Source organism: Lissotriton vulgaris, chromosome 2_1 (genome assembly GCF_964263255.1).
Source record: "Lissotriton vulgaris chromosome 2_1, aLisVul1.2, whole genome shotgun sequence".
NCBI lineage: Eukaryota > Metazoa > Chordata > Amphibia > Caudata > Salamandridae > Lissotriton > Lissotriton vulgaris.
The window spans coordinates 632,459,743-632,485,746 of record NC_141687.1 but is presented as its reverse complement, the minus strand read 5'-3'; the positions used below and the strand labels follow the sequence as shown (position 1 = coordinate 632,485,746).

The following is a 26,004-nucleotide window of genomic DNA, read 5'->3' as shown; positions in this document are numbered from 1 at the left end:
GGTAAAAGCGTCCCTGTAGAGCAAGGTGGATTCCATCCTCCCGATCACCCTTTTGAAGTCCTCCAGGTGGATTATATCCAGATGGAACGTTGTCGAGGATTCAAGTACGTCCTCGTAGTTGTTTGTGCACTTTCCCGTTGGACCGAAGCATATCCAGTCCCAGATTACACTGCCCCGACCACTGCCAAGCAGCTGGTTCGAGAATTCTTCCCACGGTACGGCTTGCCTCGTATCGTGTACTCAGATAACGGACAGCCATTCTCATCCGAACTCATGAAGCAGGTTTCACTCCTGCTAGGATATCAGTGGAAATTCCATTGCGTCCGACATCCCGAGGCAGCTGGCCTTGTAGAAAGGCACAATCAGACACTAAAAACCTGTCTTGCTAAAATATGTAAAGAGAAAGGGGTCGACTGGATAGTCGCCCTGCCAGTTGCACTATTCTATATGAGAATGGTCCCACATTCGAGATCAGGACTATCCCCGTATGAGGTGGTCTTTGGCCGGCCACCAAATATGTGGGGGACGCCCATGCCTAAGAAAATAACAGATGTTGACTGCAATATGCTGACAGATTACCTTGCCTCCTTGATGTCTGCACTCCAATCATGTCGTTCACAGGTTGCCGCAGCCTTTCCCGACAACACTGATGTGAAGCCACACGATGTCCATCCCGGAGATACTGTCCTGATACGCAATTTCGACAGGAGGAGTCCGCTGGAGCCCCGTTGGCAGGAGCCGAAGCTCGTCCTTCTGACCACGAGGACTGCAATCAAGGTTGAGGGCCGCAAGGGGTGGATCCATACGAGTCATATTAAAAAATTTAATGAACTGTTACCAGAGACTGACTCTTCCACCCCCTCAAAGGACTGCCCAGATTCTAGTGACTCTAAACTTCCCATGGTAGAGAAAACTCCGCAAGAAGAGTATAAATTAAAGTTGCGGTCTAGCAAGTCAGACAGTTTAATTGTTTAAGTCCTCCCCTAGGTGAATCGGTTAAATAGTTTCTGACATGTATCCCCTAGACCCCAATAGAGAGAGAGATAGAGAGAAACAGATCAAGAAGCAACGATATTGCAAATCTCTCAAAAGTTACTGTATTGTTACCTTATGGATTATGTTTTCTTTAAGTCTCACTATTATTGTCACAAGTGTAATTTTGCATATCTATTTTCCTATTGCTACACGTGCACATTCTTCTTCTAATAACACTGCCGAGCATTCTTTCAGCGAATTACCCCCTCACGAGTTGTCTTACCGACTTGCGCTGCGCAACAATACATTCATTAGTATGTTACATCACTCTCATCAGACCAGCAACGCTACAAATTGTTGAATATGTGGCCGACTCCCTCCCTACCAGAAATACAGGGGAGTTCTGCCCCTCTTCCCGTACCCGTTCACACACAATGGTTCATGTGGCGCCTGGTTTAGTTTGATTAATTCCTTAGATTCGTTTTTCCGTAGTTTATCAGGGTAACTGGGTATGGGGAAACCTGAACACAGTTTTGCATAGAAGATGTTATCCTGACAAAGAGGGACTCCCCAAAAGGACAGGGACTGATCTAGAAAATGAAGTATATGGATTAGGAAATTTTACACTTAACCTCATGATTCTGAATGTTGAATCCGAAACCGAGCCAGACTTGCCCACCATGTCAGTACTACCAGTCAAAGGTGAATTATGTGTCAGAAAGAATGGTTCCGTACACCTGGGTCATAGTAAATGTACTACTGTGGTCGAATTTAGTGATAAGGGCAAGTCCACATTCAAAGCTACACGTCATTCCTATTTCATTTGTGGTCAGACAGCATATATACGTTTGCCTCTAGATTGGGATGGGACCTGTTACATTGGATTCCTACTGCCACCTGTTTTCCTAGCTCCACCTGATTATCATAGAAATTCCCGTCTAGTTCACAGACCAAAAAGAGATCTCCCAATTGTCGACTATACTGAGACAGCATGGGAACAGTACACAGATTTCAATAAAGGTTTCTTTCCCTATTTAGGAGCTATCTTTAATAGTAAGTCTATCCGTCACTTGACCAGAACCCTTGAAGCAGTAGTAAAAGAGACTACTTCCGCCCTAGGTAACTTGACTGAGGAACAGTCTGCTATGAGACTTGTCGTTCTTCAAAATCGTCTTGTTATTGACGTCATACTAGCCGATCGAGGAGGAGCCTGTAAGGTCCTCGGGTCAGCTTGCTGTGTTTTCATTCCAGATAATGCTCCGTCCGTATATAAGGCTATTACACGTCTCCATAAGATAGCTAGTCAGATACATCAGAATCCAGGCACTTGGACTTGGTCCGGTTGGCTCTGGACTACTATTTCAGCTTGGGGATGGAAAATACTGTCACTCCTTGGAACAATACTACTTATAGTATTCAGTTGCTGTCTATGTTTACAATGTGGGCCAGCGATTTGCGGCTTGTGCGCCACATCCTGCACTCCCCATTCAAGTCAACGTTCTAAATCCCATGTGAAAAAGGATGAGCAGATGATACTAACTACACAAATAAATGGATTAATGAAGATTGATATATCATGAAGGGTCCGTAGGGAACAAGGAGGGAATGAGGAAATATAAATTTTATGGTCAAGAAATGTTCCCTAACGTGTACCCCACCGTCTCCATGTACGAGCTTAAAGTGCATGTAACTTCCCTCCTGTGCCAGCTATGAAGACGCAAATACATTTGCGTTCAACGTTAACATGTCCTCTTTCAGATCCACCCTGAATGGGTCGGATATTCTGTTGCTAAGTATGCCTTGCCACCGTCTTTGTATGGTGCACTTTCACGTATTTCTGGCTCCGTGCGAGCTAGGCCCTGTTTTCTGTCATCGAGCCTCTTTTCAAAGTCATCTCTGCCTCCTGAAACTGCAACGTGGGATGCCCCCCCGTGAACTCTGTCCTACTCCCTGCGAGGCGAGCGGAGCCTGGCTCGGCCTGCTTGCCTGCCAAAGACAGTATTTTACCTTCACGTTATCAGTATAGCCAAGCTCAGCTTCCCGAAAACATATTCCAGTCCAGCAGAATAGATAAACAACCCCTCAGCTGCAGAGTAAAGGGCCCGGCCTTTCTGTCTCCATGCAAGTAATTCATAGCTCCCGTTACCATGGTAGGCCCATGGCCCCCTCGCTTTACACTCAGACACGTAGGCACATATGCACGCATTCATAGTCAGTATAGGATAGCCTCTGCCCAAGAGACCTTTCCTTCTAGATAATATGGTTCCCAAACATCAGATATCAGATATGATATAGGAACGAGTTGATCTGACATGCCAGACTTCTGTCTCTTTCCTCTAGTGTAAATGTCAAGTCCCCTGCACCCTCCAGCTTCACGTCAATCACACATCATGCAGCTGCGCGCGCATCCAGACCTCAGATTTCCGCTGACATTGCAAGATTTCTGCTACGTCCCCACCCACTTGTGACACTTTCATGTGACGTTTCTAGCACACACCCCTGTGTTCACGCCTAGTTCACGCCTTCTGATTACGTATTGCTAACACGTGTGTGCTCTTATCTTGTTTCTCTCAGCTGTTACGCCTTCTGCATTGGTTTTCATTATGTGCTTTAAGTATAAAAGTTATGTATTGTCAATAAAGTATGCTCTATCCCTTCCTGAACCCCAGTGGTGTCAGGAACCCGATATCCGGTTCGAGAACCATTCCTTTTTAAGGAATAAAACCCCTAAGAACTCTAACATCACGGACTCTGCGTCTTTCTTTCCGATTGAGTTATTTTTTTAAGTACTTACCTGCATAGAAATTAGGACGGTAATTAAATATTTACCACACACTTCCAAGCGGTTGAAGAGGAAAAGTAATTTTTATTGTAGAGTATACGTAGGTACCTCCAGCCCTGCTTCACAGCTCCAAGTAACTCAATGCTTTTCAAGGAATAACATTCCAGCATAGCAATAAGCTTAACATTCCATTGTATGTAGAACAACTCCACAAATACTTAAATGAATGATGACTCTTGCTATATAAAATGAGAGCTCAAGCTCTCTCCACAGTGTCAAGTGCACAGTCACTGCTATCCAGCTTTCAGCATCAGGGAATACACTGACAGTGTACTCAGGACTACTCGACACTGAATAGGAGTTAGTGACTGTCCAGGTTGTTGGCTAGAACTAAGTACACAGCCAGTCAAAGCCGTTCGGAGCATTCCACTGTAACAAGTCAGCAGTTTCTGTCCAGATCCATGAGCAGCTCTATGTATGTGTATTTCTTTCGTGCTGTTAAGCAACAGAGCAGTGTATATTACTTGAGTGATTAGGATATGATCTGCAAATCACGTACATCAAGTGGGGATTAAACAAATACATTTGCCTAAAATCATACAATGATGAGTCTAGCGCCACAGCTGAGATTCAAACCTGAATCACCAGCTCGAAACATAAACCACACCTCCTCCCTGTGTACAATAATGTGTGAATTCTGTCTAGGGCCTTCCCAATCATCAAATACACTGCCAGTGTCAGCTGTTCAGCGCATTTTACTGTCAGTGAAATATATTCTGAAGTTGTCTGTGCAGTGGGTACTGCAGTAGACTTGTCTGGTTACTCAACTATTGATCTTAATCAATCAAGTAGTATTTGCTTAGTGTGAATAATCACCCAGGGGGTAGCCAGGTACTGTGCTGCAGTTATCATCTGAAGAGCCAGGTCTTGAGTGCCTTCCTAAATTGGGCCAGAGAGGGTGCAGTGTGGTGGTGGAGGGGGAGGTTTGGTGATGAGACGGGAGAGTGTCCTCCGAAGCGACTGCGGCGGATGCGTGGTATCTGAGCCAGAGCGAGGTGTGCGGACTGAAGGTTTCTGGGATGGGAGTATCAATGATTTGTTTGATTCAAACAGTTTTTTTTTTTTTGCAGAACATTGTCCCCACAGATGTGAAAATACGCCTGATCGACCTCCTGTCAGAGGCTGGGATCCCCGTTATAGAGGCCACAAGCTTCGTGTCCCCCAAGTGGGTCCCGCAGGTGAGTGTTGGTGCATGTCTACAGAAAGCAGGACACAGCCAACAGGGCCCGGGGAGCGAAGAACAACGAGTGGTGTTCAGGGCATAGGTACCTCTACATGGGCAGCAGGATACAGGCATCGATGCAAAGCTACCTGGAACAGAGACACATTCTGATAGTGCCTTTCAGGGAGAAGACTTTGTTCTGAGAAAGAGGCACATGTAGTGACAGTTATAAAAGTGCTGGGGATGTTGGGTCTGCGGAGTCCACGTGTTGTACAGAAAGACCATATAATGAAGGGGGCAGGTTCCCTTCACACAGTGTATCGTTTCTGATCTTATTCTTGACCCTGGTTTGTCTGCACACTGTGTGTTTCGTTACTAGTTCCAGCTTTCTGGGTTTTTTAATTTGCACACTGTATTATATATACCGCTTTGGTTTGTTTATAGTGCACAAATACTTACAATTTAGTCTGAGGCTTGGTTCCATATTACACCACGTGTACTGTTACTGGACCTTCTCTGAGCCCCTGGTCGTCCACTCACCCTGTTTTGTTACGAGACCCATTTGTGCTCTGAGGGTATAGCTATTCGACCTAGTCTGACCCATCATTGATTTGGAGAGCATGGCCCTGTTCTGAGCCCTTGATCACTTGCATACACTGCATTCTGCCAGTGGCTCCAATCTATGCCATCATTTGGTTTCACTCACTGTATTTTGTTCCTGGTGCAGGTCTGAACCCACTTAGGTTTCTGCAGTATATTCTGGTACTGGCACCAGTCTTTAACCTCTTTGGTTTTCGCGGTGGACTCTATTATTGTATTGGCTATGAGCCTGGACCCTCTTTGAGTGGTAGTGGATTCTACCTCTGGTTTACTAGGCAGCAGTGTCCGGTTTGCATGCAGTGTATTATCCTCTTACTGCTGTTGGTTTGAGCCCTGTTTGGTTTGCACACAGTGTATTCTGTCACTGGTCCCGGATCGAGTCAACCTTCCTGTAAGCTGGCTTCACAACATCTATCTTCTCCTGTTCTTCTACAGATGTCAGACCAGGTGGAAGTTATGAAGGGGATCAAGAGATTTCCCAATGTTAGCTACCCAGTGCTAACCCCGAATCTAAAGGGATTCCAAGCAGCGGTAAGCTAAATGCATTTTAGAAACTAAGATTTGTTCCTGTTGAATCTTATTTGAGCAACAAGGACGTGAGGCAAACACGTTCCTCACATTGAATCCCCAGGTACAGATGAAGCTGTTGTCAAGCATGAACGTCTAGTTGTATGTCAGAATATTGTATACATAAATATAGTTTGTCATAAATATTGCATGCTAAATATCCTAACAAAAATATCATCCCATCGGGTATACATTTTCTTTTATTAACTAAATCGGACAATATTGTTGTAGACAATGCTAATTTTGATATCTAATCATCGAGTTTATATACAGAGTTTCATGTGCAGCAGAGAGCATGTGGTAAATGACATTCTGCTAGGAGTCTCATGCCCTACTGTCTGAACACTCTCTTCTAATCATTTCCGGGTTCCAACTGAGGTCACTTGTTCGTTCGGGATTGTTGGGACCATTTAAGTCTTTCTTGGGGGAAGGGGTAGAGAGGCTGGAGGAAAGGCTATTTATTAGGAGCTTCTATTTGGACAGTATTTCTAAAGTCCAATGTGTATGTCAAATAACCACACATTATTTGATGTCACCTGTGTATGGCATGTAAGCGGATATTTTTTGTCTCTGAAGTATATCATGTTGTTTTTGAAGTCCTTGCAATATAGCATGTTGGCCACATATTTGATGTCACCGATGTATGTGATGTCACCATGCTTCACTTGAGTTTGCTGTTGTGTCATCAAAGTATACGTGTTACCAATTAGGGAGACTTAGAGTTTGACCAGGAACCAGGAAGGAGCACCACCAAAATCATGTGTCTTCTCTCCTCGCCAAGCTCTGTTTTCCTATTCTGTTTAGGGTCCATGGAAAGGCTGGGTTTCTGATGGCTGGATTCTCTATTGGCTCTGTCATTGGAAACCTCTGACCCGACTGCCCATAAGCCATAGCACCAACACGTCATAGTGCCCTGTTTAGAGTGACCGTCAATAGATTTCCCTTTCCGAGACTTGCTTACTGTGCATTAATTGCCTGGGCAGGGAAATCGCCCATAGGCCCCTAGATGCAGGAATAAAACTCCATGTGGTTGGGGGTCATTAATTCTTTTTTTGTTTCAATAATAAACTCCTGCACCAAGCGGGTCCATCAAACATGGTACCCATTTGGCAAACCTTCACTGCTTTCAACAAAGCCACTTCAATCACTCTCAACATTCCACTGAAGGCAAAGAGATGCCTACCTGCCTAGCAAACTTGAAATGATCCCCTACATTTTGTACACAGTGTGTTTACACTTGTCATTCCTCCATAAATGGTCAAAATGATGAGTTGTGTGTGGCTTCATGTTTTCTCTCTGCACATGATGTACATTCTGAACCAAGTCCGTGGTCTCTTACTTGACGTTTAGTAATAAATATTCTGTTCAATTGCAGGTGAAGTCTGGAGCTAGTGAAGTGTCCATCTTTGGAGCAGCCTCTGAGCTCTTTAGTAAGAAAAATATCAACTGTTCCATTGATGAAAGTTTACAGCGATTCCAGGAAATCATGAAGGCATCAAAAGAAGCCAGTATTCCAGTGCGGGGGTAAGATATGCACATAACCCTTCATTCCTCTACAGTGGTGTGATATGGTGTGATCCTTTACTTTATTATAAATCTTTAGGTTCTGCTCAGTATCACTGTTTATAACACAGAGATCACTTAAGATCTGGGTTAGACCAGTCAGAGTAGCCAGCCCTTTACTAGAAAGCATGTTATCTGTAGCCTTTCGATTTTTTTTGGCTCTTTTATAAGTGAGGCGTCGTTTCTATCTAATACTTTATGGTGTGCAATTATGCATATATCCATAATCCAATTGTGTTGACTGGCTCTGTCATACTGAAATCCTTGCGAGCAAGCTGTTCTTATAAACTGGTATTATCAACATATCGCTCGCCGCATCAAATTTCACAGAGATTCCTATCTCCTAATCAAAATGAGGAGGCGTTTAAGGAGGTGAAAGCTTCGTTGCATTCTTAGGAAAGCCTGTGTGTCTGTATGAGAAATGCATACATCCAACAATATGTTATCAAGATGGCAAAGTAAAATGAATGAATGGGCTAGGGCGATTAGTGAATAGCACTTTGTCCGGCTCAGGCCTCCAAACAGTTTACTCTCTCTAAAAAATGACATAAATCAGCAATTAAAATGCATTGCATCAGCAAAGTCAATACTTTAAAGATCACTCACTGGTTCTTAATTACAGGCTATTTCTCATATCACATCTACAGTCTAACCTCATAGATGCTAGTAAACATCCCTCCCCAGTGCTGCGCTGTCCATTGGAACTAGTGCTGAATGGACGTCCAATGGTCGTGCGCAGCACTGGGGAGGTAGTGCTGCCGTCGGCCAATGCACCGACGCAGCACTTAAGGGGTTAACAAAGAACTTCTGAATGGCCCATCCACAAAACTAAGTGAGAAAACAAATGGGACAATCCACAAAATGCCATGACCTTGATGGACAGCCCATCCAAGCAATGGCAAACACATGAAAGTCCATGCTCCCTCTCTGTATTTCTTATTGTACATTTAAAACAAGCATTTGCAATGCAATAGGTCTCGCATTTGTTAAAGTTAGAGCTGCTGGCATTGAAAATAAAAATGTTTTTTACTTTTTTCTTCTTTTTTTTGCAGCAGAGTTATTATATATGCATAGCATTATTGCCAATGGTATGAAAAAGCAAAAGTAAACAACATTGTCATGCTCAATGCCAACAGCTCTAACTTTAACAAATGTGAAACCTATTGCATTGGTAATGCAATAGGTCTTGCATTTGTTGGAGTTGGAGGTATAATGCCGAAGTGTTTTACCTAGCCATGTTGCACTGTGCAGTACCATATCTGGCCAGAAGAGGTCCCATGGGACCTCTTTTGGCCAGATATGGTACTGCACCATTTAGAAGATATGGTAAATCCACCATACCCGTAATGCATTGCATGCAAGACAGTACCACTAGTACATTCAAAAAGGTATGTCCATATATACAAGTAGTAGCTTTGAAATGTGACAAGAGAATGTTTTTTTTTTTTTTATCCTCATTTGTGTGCATGGCTCCAATCTATCAAACCAGGAATATGCCACAGAGTTAAGAGGACCGGCTGTGCTTCTGTACCTTCTCAGCGTTAGCTTGCAGGGAGGTCTTAATTGAGGGGGGAGGAGGCCGAATCCCAGCAGCACATTCACACAAGCCTGGAGGATCTTGCTTAGGGCTGTTCATTGGTAGATAGTGCCCGAGACACCGTAACCCCAATTGTTCCATGACTCTACGCCATAAAAGCAACGGTGACAAGAGAATTAGTGTATTAATTCCGGATTAGGTTGTACTCTGTGTGGAGCTGATGAAGGGAAATTTATAGAAGTTCTCATAGTAATGGGAGATGTGATAGTGATTAAGTAACCACTGCCAGCCTTACTTTAGACCAAGCGTGTGTCCTGTCTAAAGCCCTTTAAGAAAAATAGTGCTCTGAGGCTTTAATTAAAACCTAGGGAGTAACACATGTAACACGGGAAATGTTGCCAGATTGGGCTATTTCCCACACAATCGGGTGACTTTTTTGACTGACTGACTAACTGACTGACTGAAATTCTTGTAGAGCGCACGAATGCCGCGGCGTCTTGGCGCTGAGAATCACTTAAAGCACAGTGGGACAGGCCTAGGACTGAGTGAAGAGCCAGGTTTTTAAGGCCTTTCTAAAGCATATTTTGGACTTTTGCGCACGCAGCGGGGGGGGCAGGGAGTTCCACAACTTGGAGGCTTGGTGGGAAAAGGATTTGCCTCCCCACCGAGCTCTGTTTATTCTTGGCTGGCCTCAAAGTTCTGGAGGGTGCATAGCGAGGTAGTAATGTGATGAATTCGTCAGGTCCTCTTCCATACAGTGATCTGTGTACCAAACAAAGTGCCTTGAATTGAACACGGCGCCTAACCGGGAGCCAGTGAAGCTCCTGAATGGATTTGGATGTAGGGTGCCGCTTGGGAAGATTTAGCAGCACTCTTGCCGCAGCATTTTGGATGGCTTGCAGCTTTGTGAGTTGTTTCTCTCCTGCTCCCAGGCAGAGTGAGTTGCAATAATCTACCCGGGACAGGACCAGGGCTCCCATCACCACTTTTCTTAGTGTAATCGGGATGTAGGGCAGAATCTTTCTTAGCACCTTAAGTTTAAAGAAACGGGTCGAAGTCACTTGGTTGATCTGTGCCCTGCCTGAAAGGTCCTTGTCAAATACAAACCCAAGGTTCCTGACCTTGTCAACTGGGACCGGACAGGACCCTGCCTCTGGAGGCCACCATAGGTCACTCCAAACGGACGGTTTTTGACCAAACTCGATGATTTCCGTTTTGTCCGTATTTTTCCCAGTTGTGCGGGGAAAAAACTATGCCTGGCGGGGGGCTAGTTTTTGGGCTACATTTGTGTTCTTGTGCGGAAAAAACTGGCATGGGCGGGCGCCCACAATCACACACACACACTCTCAAAGCGCATCACGCTTCGCACACAGTCACTAACTCACACTGAGTGGAGAGGTCCGATGATTGATAGGCCTGCCTCTGCGCAGGCACATGATGAAGGCAGCCATAGAGCGAGGTCTGGCATCCATTAATGAGGCCTGGCTCAGTCCTTGCTACATTCTTGCTTGTGTTATCTTATCTGGTTGCTCGTCACTGTAATTCATTTGCACGGTGCACACACACTCACTCCGCACATGCGCGCTGTACCTGGATGCCCCCCCCAGGTCACCACCTAGCTTTGTTGCTTGCTTGCAGTTGCAAAGTTACGGCCTGGAGCCATTTGCCACAATAAATTAGCCTATGTGGGGGTCCCCAAGGGCCGTCATTCGTGTAGCGCGCAAAAACGCTACCAATGACGGCCCTTGACAGCAATTGTTGGTCAGCCCCACGCGCTTCCCATATATGCGGGGGGCTGACCTCAACTGACGTGAGCACGCTCTCTTTCGGCGCGGGCAGACGGTCGGTGACGGTGATGTTAGTGGTGGTGCCTGCGGCAGGTGACTGACAGACAGAATGTCGACCCGGGCTGCTTGCTGGAGAGGAGAGGAGCGGAGGTCGGGAGGAGGACTCGTGAGTTGTGTCACTCGTCGTGTGTCCACTGCTGCTGCTGCCGCCCACCCAGACCCCACACCACATTGAAATTGCGGCAGCACCCAGGCCCAGGCCCAGCCCCAGCCCTAGCCCTTGAAGAGACACGGTGACGCACTGACTCGGCAAAGGTAGGCGAACTGAGGCCGACACCAGCCTCTGCCCCAGGCCATGCCAGGCAAGTTCCTTCACGTTCGTACTTCACCAAAAATTGGTCTTCCTTAGTTGTGATTGCTTTCATTAAATAAATCTTTCTATTTATCTTGGTGGAATGTTCCTTCACGCGTGGTTTTATCTCCGGTGTGTTGTTATTTTCCTTACCTCGTCGCCATTGTTAAGTGAGAGACACCAGGCAGCAGTGATGACAACGCTCCTTTATTTAAGTGTTAAACACAACACCCTGGCAGGAGTGGAGGGGCGCAGCCGCCGGTCACGTCATCCCAGTCACAACCCCTCAACCAACTCAACTGTCATATGCAAATTACCAGCTGGCATTCTAGAATGCCAGCTGGTGGTGAACAGGGTAGTGCGAGGGCAGGGGACGCGTGAGGAGGGGACGGAGGCACCGGGGGTCTATTCTGGACCCTTTGCAATTGGCTCATCATACAGTGCATTGCAGTATGCCAGCCGAGAGAGGACAGCAGCCTGTACTGGTGGCAGAGGGAGCACTTTAGGAGCATTCTCAGGCGGAGAAGGACACCCACCTGCTTTTACACACAGAGTTTGTTGTCTATTAGGAAACTCACGTTTTTAGCGGATGCTGCCATGTAGGAGGACTTCACAGCCCTGTTGACCACCAATTTGGGTTACGGAAAATTAATTGATGGGGGGAGGGGGGGGGCTGCAGTCACACTGCACTTAACTTCACTGACCTACCCTGCATGCATTCACTGCTCCATGAACCTACTGTACAGAGCACTGCACTCAACACTCCAGGCTTCACACAGGAAGGAGCAATATGTTGCTGATGTTGACCGCCTGTCCCGCCGCCGCTGGTCGCGCTAGCATGAGGAGAAAAATACAAGGGAATAAATTACAAAAGCAGACGTTAAGTTACATGAGGTAAAAGTGACAATTGTGAGCAAACAAAATACATGAGGTAGCAAACCGTGCATTACAGGAGGAAAAGTGACGTGTGCAGGTTACAAGAGAAAACAAAGTACAATTAGAGGTATAATACTGCAATATATGCTAGACACTCAGGCACAAGAACAAACGTTACGTAGGCAATGGTGGCAGTTGTGCAAGTATCAAAACCAAACAAAATGTAAGCGGTAGCAAACAGTGTGTTACAAGAGAAAACTGGCGTGTGCATGTTACAAAAGAGTACCAAACACAGGTACAAGGATCTGAGACCAAGTCCCTGTGCCCAGTTAATGCCCTCCCACCATCTGTATATTGAATACAATGTATATTTGTCCTTAAAATGGTTTCTGATGATAATTTGTGCATAATTTAAGACTTGCTAATTTGGGCTGGAACTGGTCTGATTGGGCTTATTTGGGGCTTATATTTGAGTGGCTTTGGGTTTGGGCTGGGTCTAAAAATCTGGCAACACTGAACAGGGGTGTCCTCATGGGCGGTTCCAAGAAGAGACAAGCATGTTGACCAATGAAAAGCCACCATTTACAAAGGACAGGGACAGAAGCCAATTAAAAAGATGGGCAGAAAGTAGGCGGGGCTTTATGCCCATATCCTGACTGGAGCATGCCTCAAAGAGACAGCACAAGCACTGCTTAGGCGAGACCAAAAAATGGAAATGGGTTGACATGAGGTAATTGGACCTTTAAGCTGTATGTAGCCAGACCTAAATAGGAAACCTGAAAAAGAGCTTGGAGAGTGACAGGGAGACCTGGTAAAATACTGCCAAGAAAATAAAATTTTTAAAATAACAGTGTAAACCTACCTACTGATGGATACTTCAAACGTTCCTCCCCTTTTGTATATTCTCTAAACGTCAGACTGGTTCCGGCAAATTTTCAAGCAGTACCCCCGAGTGTAGCAGGCGGCCTTGTACAACACCGTGCTGATGTTGTCCCACTGCAGAAAAGACTTGTTGAGCTGCATATAAGCACCTCCCAAGTGTCCTGATATCAGTTCCTTTCTTTCCACGGACATGGTCCCAAAAGTAGCCCTCACCTCTTCACAAGAGTAATTCCTCGCACCAGCTTCGCTGCATACGTCATTTTTTTAAAAAAAAATTGTAAACCTTTATTGTGCAGTAATAAAGAACAAATACGGGCCCACAACCAACCGGCCGGCCACGAATACGTTTGAAGCACCAAAGCAAGCATTGCGGTGACACAGTGACACATCTGTACGATAAGCAAGCATTTAAAAGTTACACTGGAAAGTATCGTGGAACCGTGTCCCAGGAGCAATGAAGGTTTGTTTTCCGTTTTTGTTGCAGCTATTTAAGTTCGACATTTTATTTTACACAAATAATAAACTAAGAAAATGGAGTTCGTGCTAACATGAAGTGATAGTAACAACGAGTTTACCCCGCAAACAAGTCATCCACTAGTCAGATCCTCTAAGTAGCATGGCAGCACGAAGTATGTGCAACAGGAGTTACACATCTAACATCAGAATAGTGTCAACCGCCACCCACCCCTAAACTGCATAAGACACGGACCCAAGAGAGAAGAAAGAGGGAAAAACGAAACAAAGAAGAAAATAAAGGCACCATAGAAACTGAAATCAAAAACTAAAATCCCATCCCCCAACCCCCCACCCTACACGCATGCAGAGGCTACGGCCTACCCCCCCCCCACCCCCAGCAGTGTGTCTGTCGCCCAATAAACCCGAAATATAGGACAAGGAAGAAAGAAGGAAAAAGAAAAGGAATAAATATAACATCTGAAATATAGGGAGTAAGAAAAGAATATCCTAGTCTTTAACTCCCATGAAAAGAAGAGGCCGAGAGGAGGGCCAACTACACATACTCCCGGACACCGCCGGCCCTATAAATTTCTCCACCCCAATAACATCAGCAAATAGATTTGGCAAAAAATCTGGCAATTAGGGAGAGTCACTTCGAGATATGCAAACAAAGCAAACAGAACCCAGTTCCAATCTGGTCCCCACCCGCCGGCATGTCAATTCAGCTAATGAAACCGCCTAGCCCTGGCCCAATCTTGGACGTATCCACTTGCCCACCCACCATGGAATGCCACCACCGTCCAAGACAAAGAGACAAAATGGCCGCCCTGAGAAAGGGGGAGGTACGTGAGCACAGAATGAACATCGCCTGCCCCCAAGAAGTACGTTTCCCTCGATGATAAGTCCATCCGATACATCCAGGTAGCAAAAGTTCCATAGCAGGGAGAGCGAAATCACCAAGGAAGGAGCAGGCGAGGGTGCGAGAGAACATGCTTCCAGTGCCCAAAGCAGTGGGGATGTTGAATGAGGCAGATAGTCAGTCTCGGGACGAAGGGGAAACAAAGTAGCATCAACAGAGCTGATGGGTGGCCGTGAGTCACTACAAGTTCCAGCGATAGCTGCACTGATCTCGCCATGAGCACTCGGAGACATTGTTTCACAGACAGTCAGCAGCGAGGGCAAATCCAAACATTGTCGGGAACAGACCCCCTGCCCCCGCCACAGATCGAGCACACATGCATCAACCTTCTCACCCAGTTTACAGTAGTTGTGTGCCATCATTGATCGTAGGTTCCCCAAAAAGGCTAAAACGTCTCCATAAGTCCATTCAGGCTGCGGTCCCCTTAGCTCCGAATTCCAGGAGGATGAATGCGATCCGGCCCCCAGCTGGGAAGTAAGCTCGCAATTCCAGGGTGAAGGTGGGCAGCCGTCTCCACGTAGCAAGTGAGAAGGCATCGCCATCTTGCCTCCGATTCAATGTAAGAGCTGGGGGGGAAGGGGGCTGCAAGGCACGACCGATTTACAATCGTCTCCTTCGGTGTCTCCAGGGTCACCCTCGGTCAGCGGTACAAGCAGGGAACCGCGTCAACTTGGTATTAGGCAGAGAGGAGGGGGGGCTCGCTAACGTCAGGCAGGGCAACGATGGAAGCCAAACAACACTTCGGCAGCCCCGGACAAAGGAACCTCGGACCCAACACGTATCCAGCTCGCCCTCGCGCTGCCCTGTGAATGCGCGATAAAACCCTGGCGGCATGCGTCGGCCGGTCCGTGTCACGGCATGGACAGCACTTCCCAGACTCCAGCTCCCAAGTGAGCAGCCCAGCCGTCTCGTAGCCCGCGAGGTCCGGCAGGGCGCAGCGATACGAGCGGGGTCCAGGGCTGCGAGGCAATTTACCAATATCTTCCGTCACCGGGCGGGTGGAGAACTCGGAGGAACGCTGGCAAAGTCAGTACAGCTTCCCGCACGTCTCGCCTGTGCTGGACCTCAGGATATTGAGCAGGATTCCGGTGCGGGACTCAAGGGCCGGCGGAGCCGAGAGCCTACACGTCCGCTCCGATCGCCATCTTGGCTCCTCCCCCTGCATACGTCATTTTTGGCACCACAGCCCACGCCAGACTACAGAATATCAACTTGAGATGACCCATAATGCTATTTGACTCTGATCTGACTCTGCTTTGTCTTTGATCGAGTCCCACTGGTCAGCAGCCTTTCAACAACACATCAGGCACTTTGCCCTTACCTCAACGAAGGGCCCAGATCATTTAGTCTTTTTGGCACTGACTGATAATGATCACTTGATGAATGGGATGAGTTTGCTCAACTATACAACGAAGACAACTGGTATGATGAGCGCTGTAAATAAGTTGATGTAGACGGCAGGAGACTTCTTGGTAGTTATAAGTTAGGTTTATTCAATTACAGCAGAGCAACACAACTCGCCAGCTGACCAGACCTCCAACCGTCAAGTCTGGAACCTCCTCCTTTATCGAGAAAAAACAAATGACTGCAGATGGCCATGTTGGGAGGAGCTTATGTTTACTACAATGAGCTACAAGATGCCAGTGGACTGGATACTTCTCCAGACACTGGACTAGTCTCTCCACCTGGACCAGCGAATGAGGAAAGTTCCTTCTTTCCAATAATGAGGCAAAGGACAGCTGAGGTTCTTGACCTCCAATGTCCTATGAAAGAGGTGAAAACGAATGTTTTCACTGAAATCTTCCAGTCCTCATCCCGGACAGACATCCTACTGAACCCCTTCTGCCTTTTATGGAGCCCTCATGAACACACTTCTTGAAACATGGCCAATGCCATGTTCCGAACCACAGGTAAACAAGCAGATCGCAAGGGGTTACCACCTGTCCCAGGTGTCCTAGCTTTGATAATGCAGCATCCAACCTGAGAAAGCTTAGAGGAACAAGCATTCACAAGCAAGGTCACCCCAAACACCTTTCCTACCACCTACTGGATAGAGATCCAAAACTCCTTAAAAACTATGGAAAACATATGTTCTCCACCAGTCGGGCATTAAGGTCTGTCAAAGCCAGCCATGGTCTCTAAAACAGCTCTACAAGGGTTCTGGTCATTCTTATCTGACCACAGCCATATGCAGCAACAAGGTTTGTATTTTACGTCCATCTGGCTACAGTAGCAACCATCTGTGATCCCAAATGTACATGGATGATATTGAGTTTCATATCTATCTGAATGATAAAGTGGAATGAAAATGCCTCATAGCCGTCTGGGACATCAACCACGGTATGCTGGAGGGCAACATGGGCCTATACCTCTAAAAAACATATTTTTGATCATCGATAACTATTTTGTAAACACTCTCTCTTTCCTCTAGCCGTACAAACTAGCACCGATTTTGCCTCCATCCCCCAAACATAGTCTGCTATCTCAAAACTAACCAATAACCCACAAGTGTGGTTCAGTCCAGAGTCTTACTTCACCCACCAGTTCACAGCAATCACAAAGTATACCAGAGTACAGCTGATGACTCCTGATCCTTCTGCTGAAACACTGCATTGTTTACCAAATCCTTGGTTTTGTACCAGATGAAATATTGCAATTTGAGCTATGCCAGAGTGCGACAGAAGGAGCTTCAGAATCTACAGAATGAGCTGCAAGACTCCTTGAATTTGAAAAAGTCTGACTGCTTCACCCACGCTCTTAAAGAATTCTATTGGCATCCAGAAATGCTAAGCCTCAATTTCAAACCACCGTGTGCAGTAAATAAATACTTCGTTGAAAAAGTAAAAAGAATTCCAGCAGCGAAGCTGGTTACCCCTGTCCACAACCTTAAATCTAGGCTAGAAAGCTGATCACCTAAGCTACTTTCAACCGAAGAAAGCAGGGAGTAACACCTGGCAGGTATCGAGTCTCGAAATTGGAATCTCCATTAGCCGACTGCCCTTAAAGCTAATTTTGACCACCCCTTTTTAGCGTCTACCATTGCCAACCCTTTGCCTTTTTCCACCGGAAGGAACCCGTCCCCTCAGACCGGAAGGAGAGCAGTGGTCCTGTTCCTACTGTGATAATAATTCCACATTTTTAAAGCACAAACTGATCACCCTAAGCGTATCCAGTCACTGGGGGTCCGTCGGGGAAATTAAGTGAGCTATTGCCCAGAGTCACATGATGCTGAGCTGGTGCCGGGGATCGAACCGTTAGCCCTGCTCTTCAGAGTAAGCCTCTCTGGCCGCTGCGCCACACCTCTCCCTTTTATAATTATGTAAAATTGCAATTACATGGAGACAACATAGGATTGTCCCCATATATTGTTTCCTTAAAAGTAATATTTACCCCCGGATTCTTCTGTTTAGAGCATGCAAATCAGCTAGAGCTGATCTTCTATTTGCTACGTAAAATAGTTTGCTATGGATAAATTCACAATAGTCTGTTTAATATGGGTCCGTAGATGATGTGTAACCTAAACTTCACCTTTTTATTTCACGTGAAATACAATGTGTGGAATAATGAGAAAAATCTAATTTTTCTGAGAATGTTATTTTTAACTTCTATTAAATGTGAATCAATCAATCAATCAATCAATCAAGCATTTATATAGCGCACTACTCACCCGGAGGGTCTTAAGGCGCTAGGGGAGGGGGGGGGTCCGCTACTGCTCGAACAGTCAGGTCTTGAGCTGCTTCCTGAAGGCGAGGTGGTCCTGGGTCAGGCGGAGGTGGGTCGGGAGGGAGTTCCAAGTCTTGGCGGCGAGGTAGGAGAAGGACCTTCCCCCTGTGGTGGCTCTTTGGATGCGGGGGACGGCGGCGAGGGCGTGGCCGGTCGATCGAAGCTGGCGTTTGGGAGAGTAGAAGTTGAGGCGGCTGTTGAGGTATCCTGGGCCTTGGTTTTGTAGGGCTTTGTGTGCGTGGGTGAGGAGACGGAAGATGATTCTCTTGTTGACCGGGAGCCGGTGCAGGTCTCTCAGGTGACCGGAGATGTGGTTGCGGCGGGGGATGTCCAGGATGAGTCATGCTGAGGCGTTCTGGATCCGCTGGAGTCTCTTCTGGATTTTGGCAGTGGTTCCGGCGTAGAGGGAGTTGCCGTAGTCCAGACGGCTGGTGACGAGGGCATGGGTGACCGTCTTCCTGGTCTCGGTGGGGATCCACCGGAAGATCTTCCGTAGCATGCGCAGGATGTTGAAGCACGACGAGGAGACAGCGTTGACTTGTCTGGTCATGGAGAGGGAGGAGTCCAGGATGAAGCCCAGGTTGCGTGCGTGGTCTGTCGGTTTGGGTGCGGTGCCCAGGGCGGGGGGCCACCAGGAGTCGTCCCAGGCGGAAGGCGAGGAGCCCAGGATGAGGACTTCCGTCTTGTCTGAGTTCACTTTCAGGCGGCTGTTCTTCATCCATTCGGCTACCTCTTTCATCCCTTCGTGTAGGTTGGCTCTGGCGGTGGCGGGGTCGTTGGTGAGGGAGAGGATCAGCTGGGTGTCGTCGGCGTAGGAGATGATGTTGAGGTTGTGCTGGCGTGCGATGGCTGCGAGGGGGCTCATGTAGACGTTAAAGAGGGTTGGGCTGAGCGAGGAGCCTTGAGGAACGCCGCAGATGACTTCAGTGGCTTCTGATCTGAACGGGGGAGGCGGACTCTCTGTGTCCTTCCGGCGAGGAAGGAGATGATCCACTCCAGTGCCTTCTCCTGGATTCCGACGTCGCTGAGGCGCTGCACTAGGGTACGGTGGCAGACAGTGTTGAAGGCCGCGGAGAGGTCCAGGAGGATGAGGGCCGCTGTTTCTCCGTTGTCGAGCAGGGCTCGGATGTCATTGGTTGCTGCGATCAGGGCGGTCTCGGTGCTGTGGTTGGCCCGGAAGCCAGACTGCGAGGGGTCGAGGGATCCGTTCGTCTCGAGGAAGGCGGCCAGCTGTTTGTTGACGGTCTTCTCGATAACTTTTGCAGGAAACGGGAGCAGCGATATGGGGCGGTAGTTCTTGAGGTCGGTGGGGTCGGCTGATGGCTTCTTTAGTAGAGAGCTGAGTTGGGCGTGCTTCCAGCTCTCCGGGAAGGTGGCGGTGTCGAAGGAGGTGTTGATGATGTCCCGCAGGTGGGGTGCGATGACGGCGTCGGCCTTGTTGAAGACGTGGTGAGGGCAGGGGTCGGTCGGAGATTCGGAGTGGATGGAGTTCATCGTGTGGACGATGTCTTCGGTGCTGATCGGGATCCAGGCGTGGAGGGTGGTGGTGGGGGGCGGTGGTTCGGTCGTGGCGTGCGTCGGTTGAGTGCTGAAGCTGTTGTGTATTTCCGCGATCTTGTTGTGGAAGTAGGAGGCGAGGGAGTTGCATAGGTCTTGCGAAGGGGTGATGTCGTTGTTTCCGGCGTTGGGGTTGGAGAGCTCTTTAACGATGTTGAAGAGTTCCTTGCTGTTGTGTGCGTTGTTGTCCAGTCGATCCTTGAATGCAGTTTTCTTGGTGGCGTGGATCAGTTGGTGGTGTTTCCGGGTGGCGAGCTTGAGGTCAGTCATGTTGTCCGGTGTTGGGTCTCTGCGCCAGGCTTTCTCGAGGGCTCTGCAGTTCTTCTTGGAGCTCTTGAGTTCGTCAGTAAACCATGGGGCTTTCTTGCTGCCGGGTCTGCTGGGCGGGGTCTTCAGAGGGGCGAGGTCGTCTGCGCAGTCGCTGATCCACTTCGTGAGGTTGGTGGCCGCTTGGCTGGGGTTCATCGCGCTGGTGGGTGGGTTCTTGCTCAGGGAAGTCGCGAGTTGGTCGGCTGTGATCTTGTTCCAGCTTCTGCGTGCAATCTGTTGCTGGTGGATCGTGGTCCTTCTGAAGCTGAAGTGGACGCAGCTGTGGTCCGTCCAGTGGAGTCGGGTGGCATGGCTGAAGGTGATGTCCTTGCTGGATGAGAAGACGGGGTCGAGTGTGTGTCCGGCGTAGTGGGTGGGGGTGGTCACCAGTTGCTTGAGTCCGAGGTTAAGCGAGGTTGTCCAGCAGGGTGGCGGTGTTCCGGTCGTTGTTGTTCTCCAGGTGGAAGTTGAGGTCCCCGAGGAGTATGTAGTCAGCGGAGGGGAGGGCGTGCGGGCTGATAAAGTCGGCGATGTCTTCGCTGAATTGTGAGCGTGGTCCCGGGGGTCTGTAGATGAGGGTGCCTCTGAGGGTGGTTTGGGGTCGGTGTGGATCTGGAAGTGCAGGTGTTCGGCGGGTGCGAGGGTGTCGTCGGTGTTGGACGTGATGCGGATGGTGTTCTTGTGGACGATGGCGATGCCTCCTCCAGTCTGGTTGATGCGGTCCCTCCGGATGATCTTGTAGCCGTCTGGGATGGCGATGGCGATGTCGGGCGCTGAGGAGGCGTTCATCCAGGTTTCCGTGAGGAAGGCGACGTCTGGGGCTGTGGTGTCGAACAGGTTCCAGAGCTCGACGGCTTGTCTGTGGACGGAGCGGGTGTTGAGCAGGATGCACTTCAGGTAGCTGCTGCTGTTGTTCGCCTTGGTCGGGGCTGGTGTAGTGCAGGTCCGGATGCAGGTGAACTTGCAGGAGTGGCAGCAGAAGGGTCCGTGGGTGCGTCTAGGGGTGGCTCGGTAGCAGCCCGGGGTTCGACCTGCGTTGAGTTCGGTGGCGAGGTAGGTCCGGCAGGTGGGCTGGTGCCGGTAGGAGCCAGGGGTCCTGGCACTGGGCGCGGTCCCGGCACGGACGGGCGCAGACGGGCTTACCTTTGGCGCACCTTCGGCGCTCAGTCGGCGCGCCCGCTGCGCGAGCGCAAGGTCGCCATTTATGGCGAAGTGCAGGGAGGGAGGAGCAGCTGATCATATCTTTATTCACTTGCCAGTATTTATGTTGGGGAGGATTTTTCATTGGAAAGAATACTTGAGTGACACACAAATTATTTTTAAAGCATAATTGTGAGACTGTCTTTTCACAGCTTCCTGTGGGTCTCACAAAATCAGAATAGAACGTGCACATCACTCCTATCTAACCCACACTGCCCTCATACAATTCTTTGCTGTCTCATTCAGACAGGCCCCACGGAGATGTAATAAGCATATCTTTATTAAGTAAATGTTTGTAGAAAAATCAGTTTGAAAATTCATTAAAGAATTTGGAAGGATTATGCCACTTGCTAATTAATAGCGGAAATGATGATGGGGAAGTAAGCACCAAAGGGCCTGTTGACAAAGGCATTTGGAATATGTAAGGTAGAACTCGTGTAGTACTCTTTTAGGTACTCTTACTTGACTTTGTGAATTGACCTCAAAACATCTCAAATGGAAATGAAGTGGTGATAGTCCGAGAATATTCATATTCAGTTTGTACCAATAGCAAGGCTTGCACCAGCTGAACACTTTAAATAATAGAAAGTTGGAAGTTTCGTGGTCGAATCACAAAGGCATTTAAGTGTACATAAAAGAGTACTGTTTCTTCTGACATCAATGTGGGTATCCTGACACTTCATATGCTACAAATTCTTACATTAAGCTCCAGCCACTGAGATCACATGCACCATATGTTCTGCTCTTAAATAGTCTGTGCTGTCTGCTTTTGTGTCACACATTCTGAGTTTAAACTCCATTTCTCCTGCAGGTATGTGTCATGTGTCCTCGGATGTCCGTATGAAGGAAAGGTCGCCCCTGGCAAGGTAGCAGAGGTGAGCACTCCCTCAGATGGTCTGTTGCTTGTATGTCTCGTGAGTTCTCGCTTGTTTTATTTTGTGACTCCACAGTACCTCTCTACCCCAACTCTCAGTCTCCCTGGAGGCGATCTCATCAACGAGTTTTTCTGAATGTATTTGTAATATAAGGCGATTGATCAGATTATCGCAGTCTTCACTTTGCTGGCATAAACGTTGTGATCCTAAAGAACCTTGTAGATATCTCTGGCATCATACGCGCTGGTCTTAATAAAATCATCTAGGACAAAACTGCATTGTACCTGGCAGCACTCCTTACCTCAAAATATGCATATCTCCTTACCATTCCCTTGCTGCTTTACTTCGGCAGATAAAAGCTGTCACCAAAAAGTGAAAAGGCGCAGAGGTAGAGCTCACAAGAACGTGATGGTTCTGCACACAAAGCCATGAGTGCTTGCGAGAAACAGTGCTTTTTTCTATCTGAGTGTTTTGAAGGCCAGAGACGTGTCCTGTTGAAATGTCCAATGCTAAAATTCTTTCTGCCCCGCACTACATGAGCTACAAAATGAAGATGCATTTAAAATTCCACAACCTGCAACAGAGGTCTTCAAACTTTGGAAAGTTGAGTCTTCCACCAACTGAAAAACAATATTTGGGTCCCTCCACCAAGTTCTGATTGATATGTGGGGCGAAGATTAGGTTTTAGAAAGCATTGCTTGTTTTGAGGAGGAGTATTTCATTACATTTTTTTCAGGGTAGATATATTGAGTCATAGAGTAAAAGTCTTGGGCTTTTCCCTTGTCTCACTCTTACTTTAGATGCATGGTTATGTTTTCATTTGTCCCTTCTCTTTCCCGTAATACCCATCGTGTGCCCCTCTCTTTTCAACACTCTGTCTGGCATCCGGACACTCCCTGGCTCTCACTGCCACTCTGCCATTGTTGTCCTCCTCTGCTGTTGCTGTCCACGTCTTATAAACTCGCGCCTTAACTATTAGCAGTCCACCTTTCCCATCCCTTCCCATTGCTCTGGCACCTCTGTTCCTTTCCTCCCACCATTGCACAGCACTCCCACCCCACCACCTCTCTAGGTAGTACCCACCTCTCCTGCCTCTGCCCAACTCTTCATTCTTCTGTTACTGCTCATCTGTCTCTCTCTATCTACTCTGAAGCCCTCCCACTATTTCTCTTCCCCTCTCCTATCACTGCACATCATACCATACCTGTTTCATGTCAATGTCCACTTCAGTGCCATTGCCCCTCTTTACTCACAGTGCACTTCATTTTACTGACCATGACCTGCCATTAACCCATTCCCTTTTCAACTTTTTCTTTCTCAATATTGCTTCTGAAAGGTTGGAAGTTGTCTGGCATAAACAGTCCTCCATCTTACCCTTCGAGACATCAGCCTAACCATTCCCTGGCCTTTCAGAGAGACCGCTTCCCTAGTAACCCTTCCACATTTTGCTCTGTTTGCATTTACCTGGACTGCTTTATTTTATCCCCCCCTTCTCTCTCTAGCACTTGCCCCTCTTATATATGTTCTTATTGTACACTGGATATTCTCGCAGTACAAACAAAACTGACTGTGAAAAAAGGCCCAACCCAAATGTAATCCACACATTTGCCTTCACTGTGGAAGACTCCTGAAAACAAAATTATCCAGCAGAGCTTTTTGAGAAGACTCTCACCTCACCAGGCGCAGCGACCAAAGAATAATGGTTTCAAGGATCAGTTCAGAAAACCATCTGGATTGTATCTCTTCTGTTATGTTGTTTGATGTACTCTGTAATTTGTTTCTAGCTTTGTGAAATAACCAGGGTGACGTTTGGGCTTATACAAAACTCCTAAATAAATTAACCTTTCATCATCATTGTGTGAATTAAGCTCCTCTTTGGTGTATTTTTATGGGCAGTTGTATTGCTTGCCAATCAACCTATAAAGAGAGCAAAAGTGTTTGTTGTGGAACTCATGCCCCTCTGGGCATCACCTCTTCTAGTTGTTTTGCGGTCTTTAGGCTACAATAATGCAATCATTGGTTCTCTCTGTGTGCATCAATTTATCCAGTACTTTCAGGTATACTCGTCTAACTACTCTCAACTTAGCCTTTCGTCAGCCAGGTTATATTCCATTTCGGTGGGCCTTCCACTTTTTTCAGTTGGAACGCTTTGATACAGCTGAACACAATGTTCTGACTGTCTTGAACATATGATCCTTTTTGGGATGCATATGTTACCTTCAACCAAACCTATAGTAGGGTAAAATACATAGCCCTTGACATTAAGGGCATGGCAGAACATTCAGTTGTGTCATTTAGAGCTTGACAGGGCAGGTGAACTGCCATAAACTTGGAGTACACACCTCCCAATCAAACTCCTGGTTATGCTGCCTCAATTAGAGGTGGGGGAACTGAAGATTTGCCACCTGGGATGCCTCCATTGTCACTGGAAATCTTGACCTGGTGGCCGATCCTTCACAGAGACACCAGGACATAGTCATCTAAATCCCACATTCAGATACTTGCCGGGCAATGTCCTCTTGCCACAACATGTGCCATTCTGAAGCACTCAAAAAGTACCTTTGCACTTTTTTGGATCTGTCCCCCAAAGTCTCAGTGCTAGAACTACCACATATCCATAATGCCAGTTTCCATTCTGTTACCCAGTATCCTGATGCATGTAGCCCTTTGGACATACCATTACCCAAACCCACTCCCCATTGGATTTCTCTAATCACTTCATTTCCCAAACCACCCATATCTAAGTCACTCCAGAAGGCCAACGTATAACTGTGTGCCCCTTTTTGTCTCTTTTCCACCCACCCTTTTTTCTTCATATCTTACCTGCTGGCACCCTTCACCTCTGCCCTCCATCACATTACATCTGTCTTATCCCAACTTTATCCCTATATGCATCCTATAGCTTTCACCTTTCTTCCCGTTGCAAGCATCAACGTCTCCAAACCACCTCCCGGTCCCAGATGTGACTGATCTGAACAATTTCAGACCTGTATCAAACCTCCCCCTGCTCTCAAAAACACTCTAACGTTGCGTACTTCACCAACTAGATAACATCAACCTATTGGACCCCCACCAGTCTGGTTTTAGGAAAGGTTGCAGCACAGAAACTGCGATTCTGAACATCATGGACGATATCCATGGATCACTAGACTCTGACAAATGCTGCCTCCTCATTCTCCTTGACCTCTAGGCAGCATTCAATACAGTGGACTATAAACTCCTCATCAGGGCTCTTCAAGAAAGAGCTGGTCTCAGCGAGGTAGTTCTCAAGTGGTTCTCCTCCTTTATTCACAATCGCACACAAAAAATCAAAATCAAGAAATTCACGTCCGAAACGCAGCAAGTCAACAAGGGCGTCCCCCAAGGTTCGGTGCTCTCTCCACAACTCTTTAACATCTACATGGAACCGCTATCCGAATTACTCAGAAAAGCCAACATCCGCTTCCAACTCTACGCAGATGATACGCAGATCTATCTGGAAACTACCTTTCTCAATGACATCCAAAGACTAAACAATGTCTTGAAAGATGTGCAAGAATGGCTGACAATCAATCACTTGAAACTAAATCCAGACAAGACCGAGACACTCCTCATCTCGAACAAGGAGGAAAACCCACAAATCACTGAATGTTTAAAGGCTATCGATGCGCTCAAAGGGAATCTTACTCTAGCAGACTCTGTCAAATCTCTAGGCATCACCCTAGACCCCAAACTGAACATGATGAAACACATTAAGAACTTGGCCAAAGTGCATTCCTTAACCTGAGACTTCTGAACAAAACCAAACCCTTTATTCCAACAAAGGATCTCAAACTGGCCACA

The 26,004-nt window shown here is 47.3% G+C and overlaps 1 protein-coding gene across 1 annotated transcript in view; it reads left to right on the top strand.

The window, feature by feature from the left end:
* HMGCL (3-hydroxy-3-methylglutaryl-CoA lyase) overlaps positions 1-26,004 on the top strand; it is a 197,469-nt gene that overhangs the window by 144,188 nt on the left and 27,277 nt on the right. Inside the window, exons 3-6 of the mRNA XM_086955802.1 lie at positions 4,888-4,995; positions 6,015-6,110; positions 7,522-7,670; positions 22,119-22,182. Coding sequence (XP_086811928.1) covers positions 4,888-4,995; positions 6,015-6,110; positions 7,522-7,670; positions 22,119-22,182 — 417 coding nt within the window. The remainder of the gene's footprint in view (positions 1-4,887; positions 4,996-6,014; positions 6,111-7,521; positions 7,671-22,118; positions 22,183-26,004) is intronic.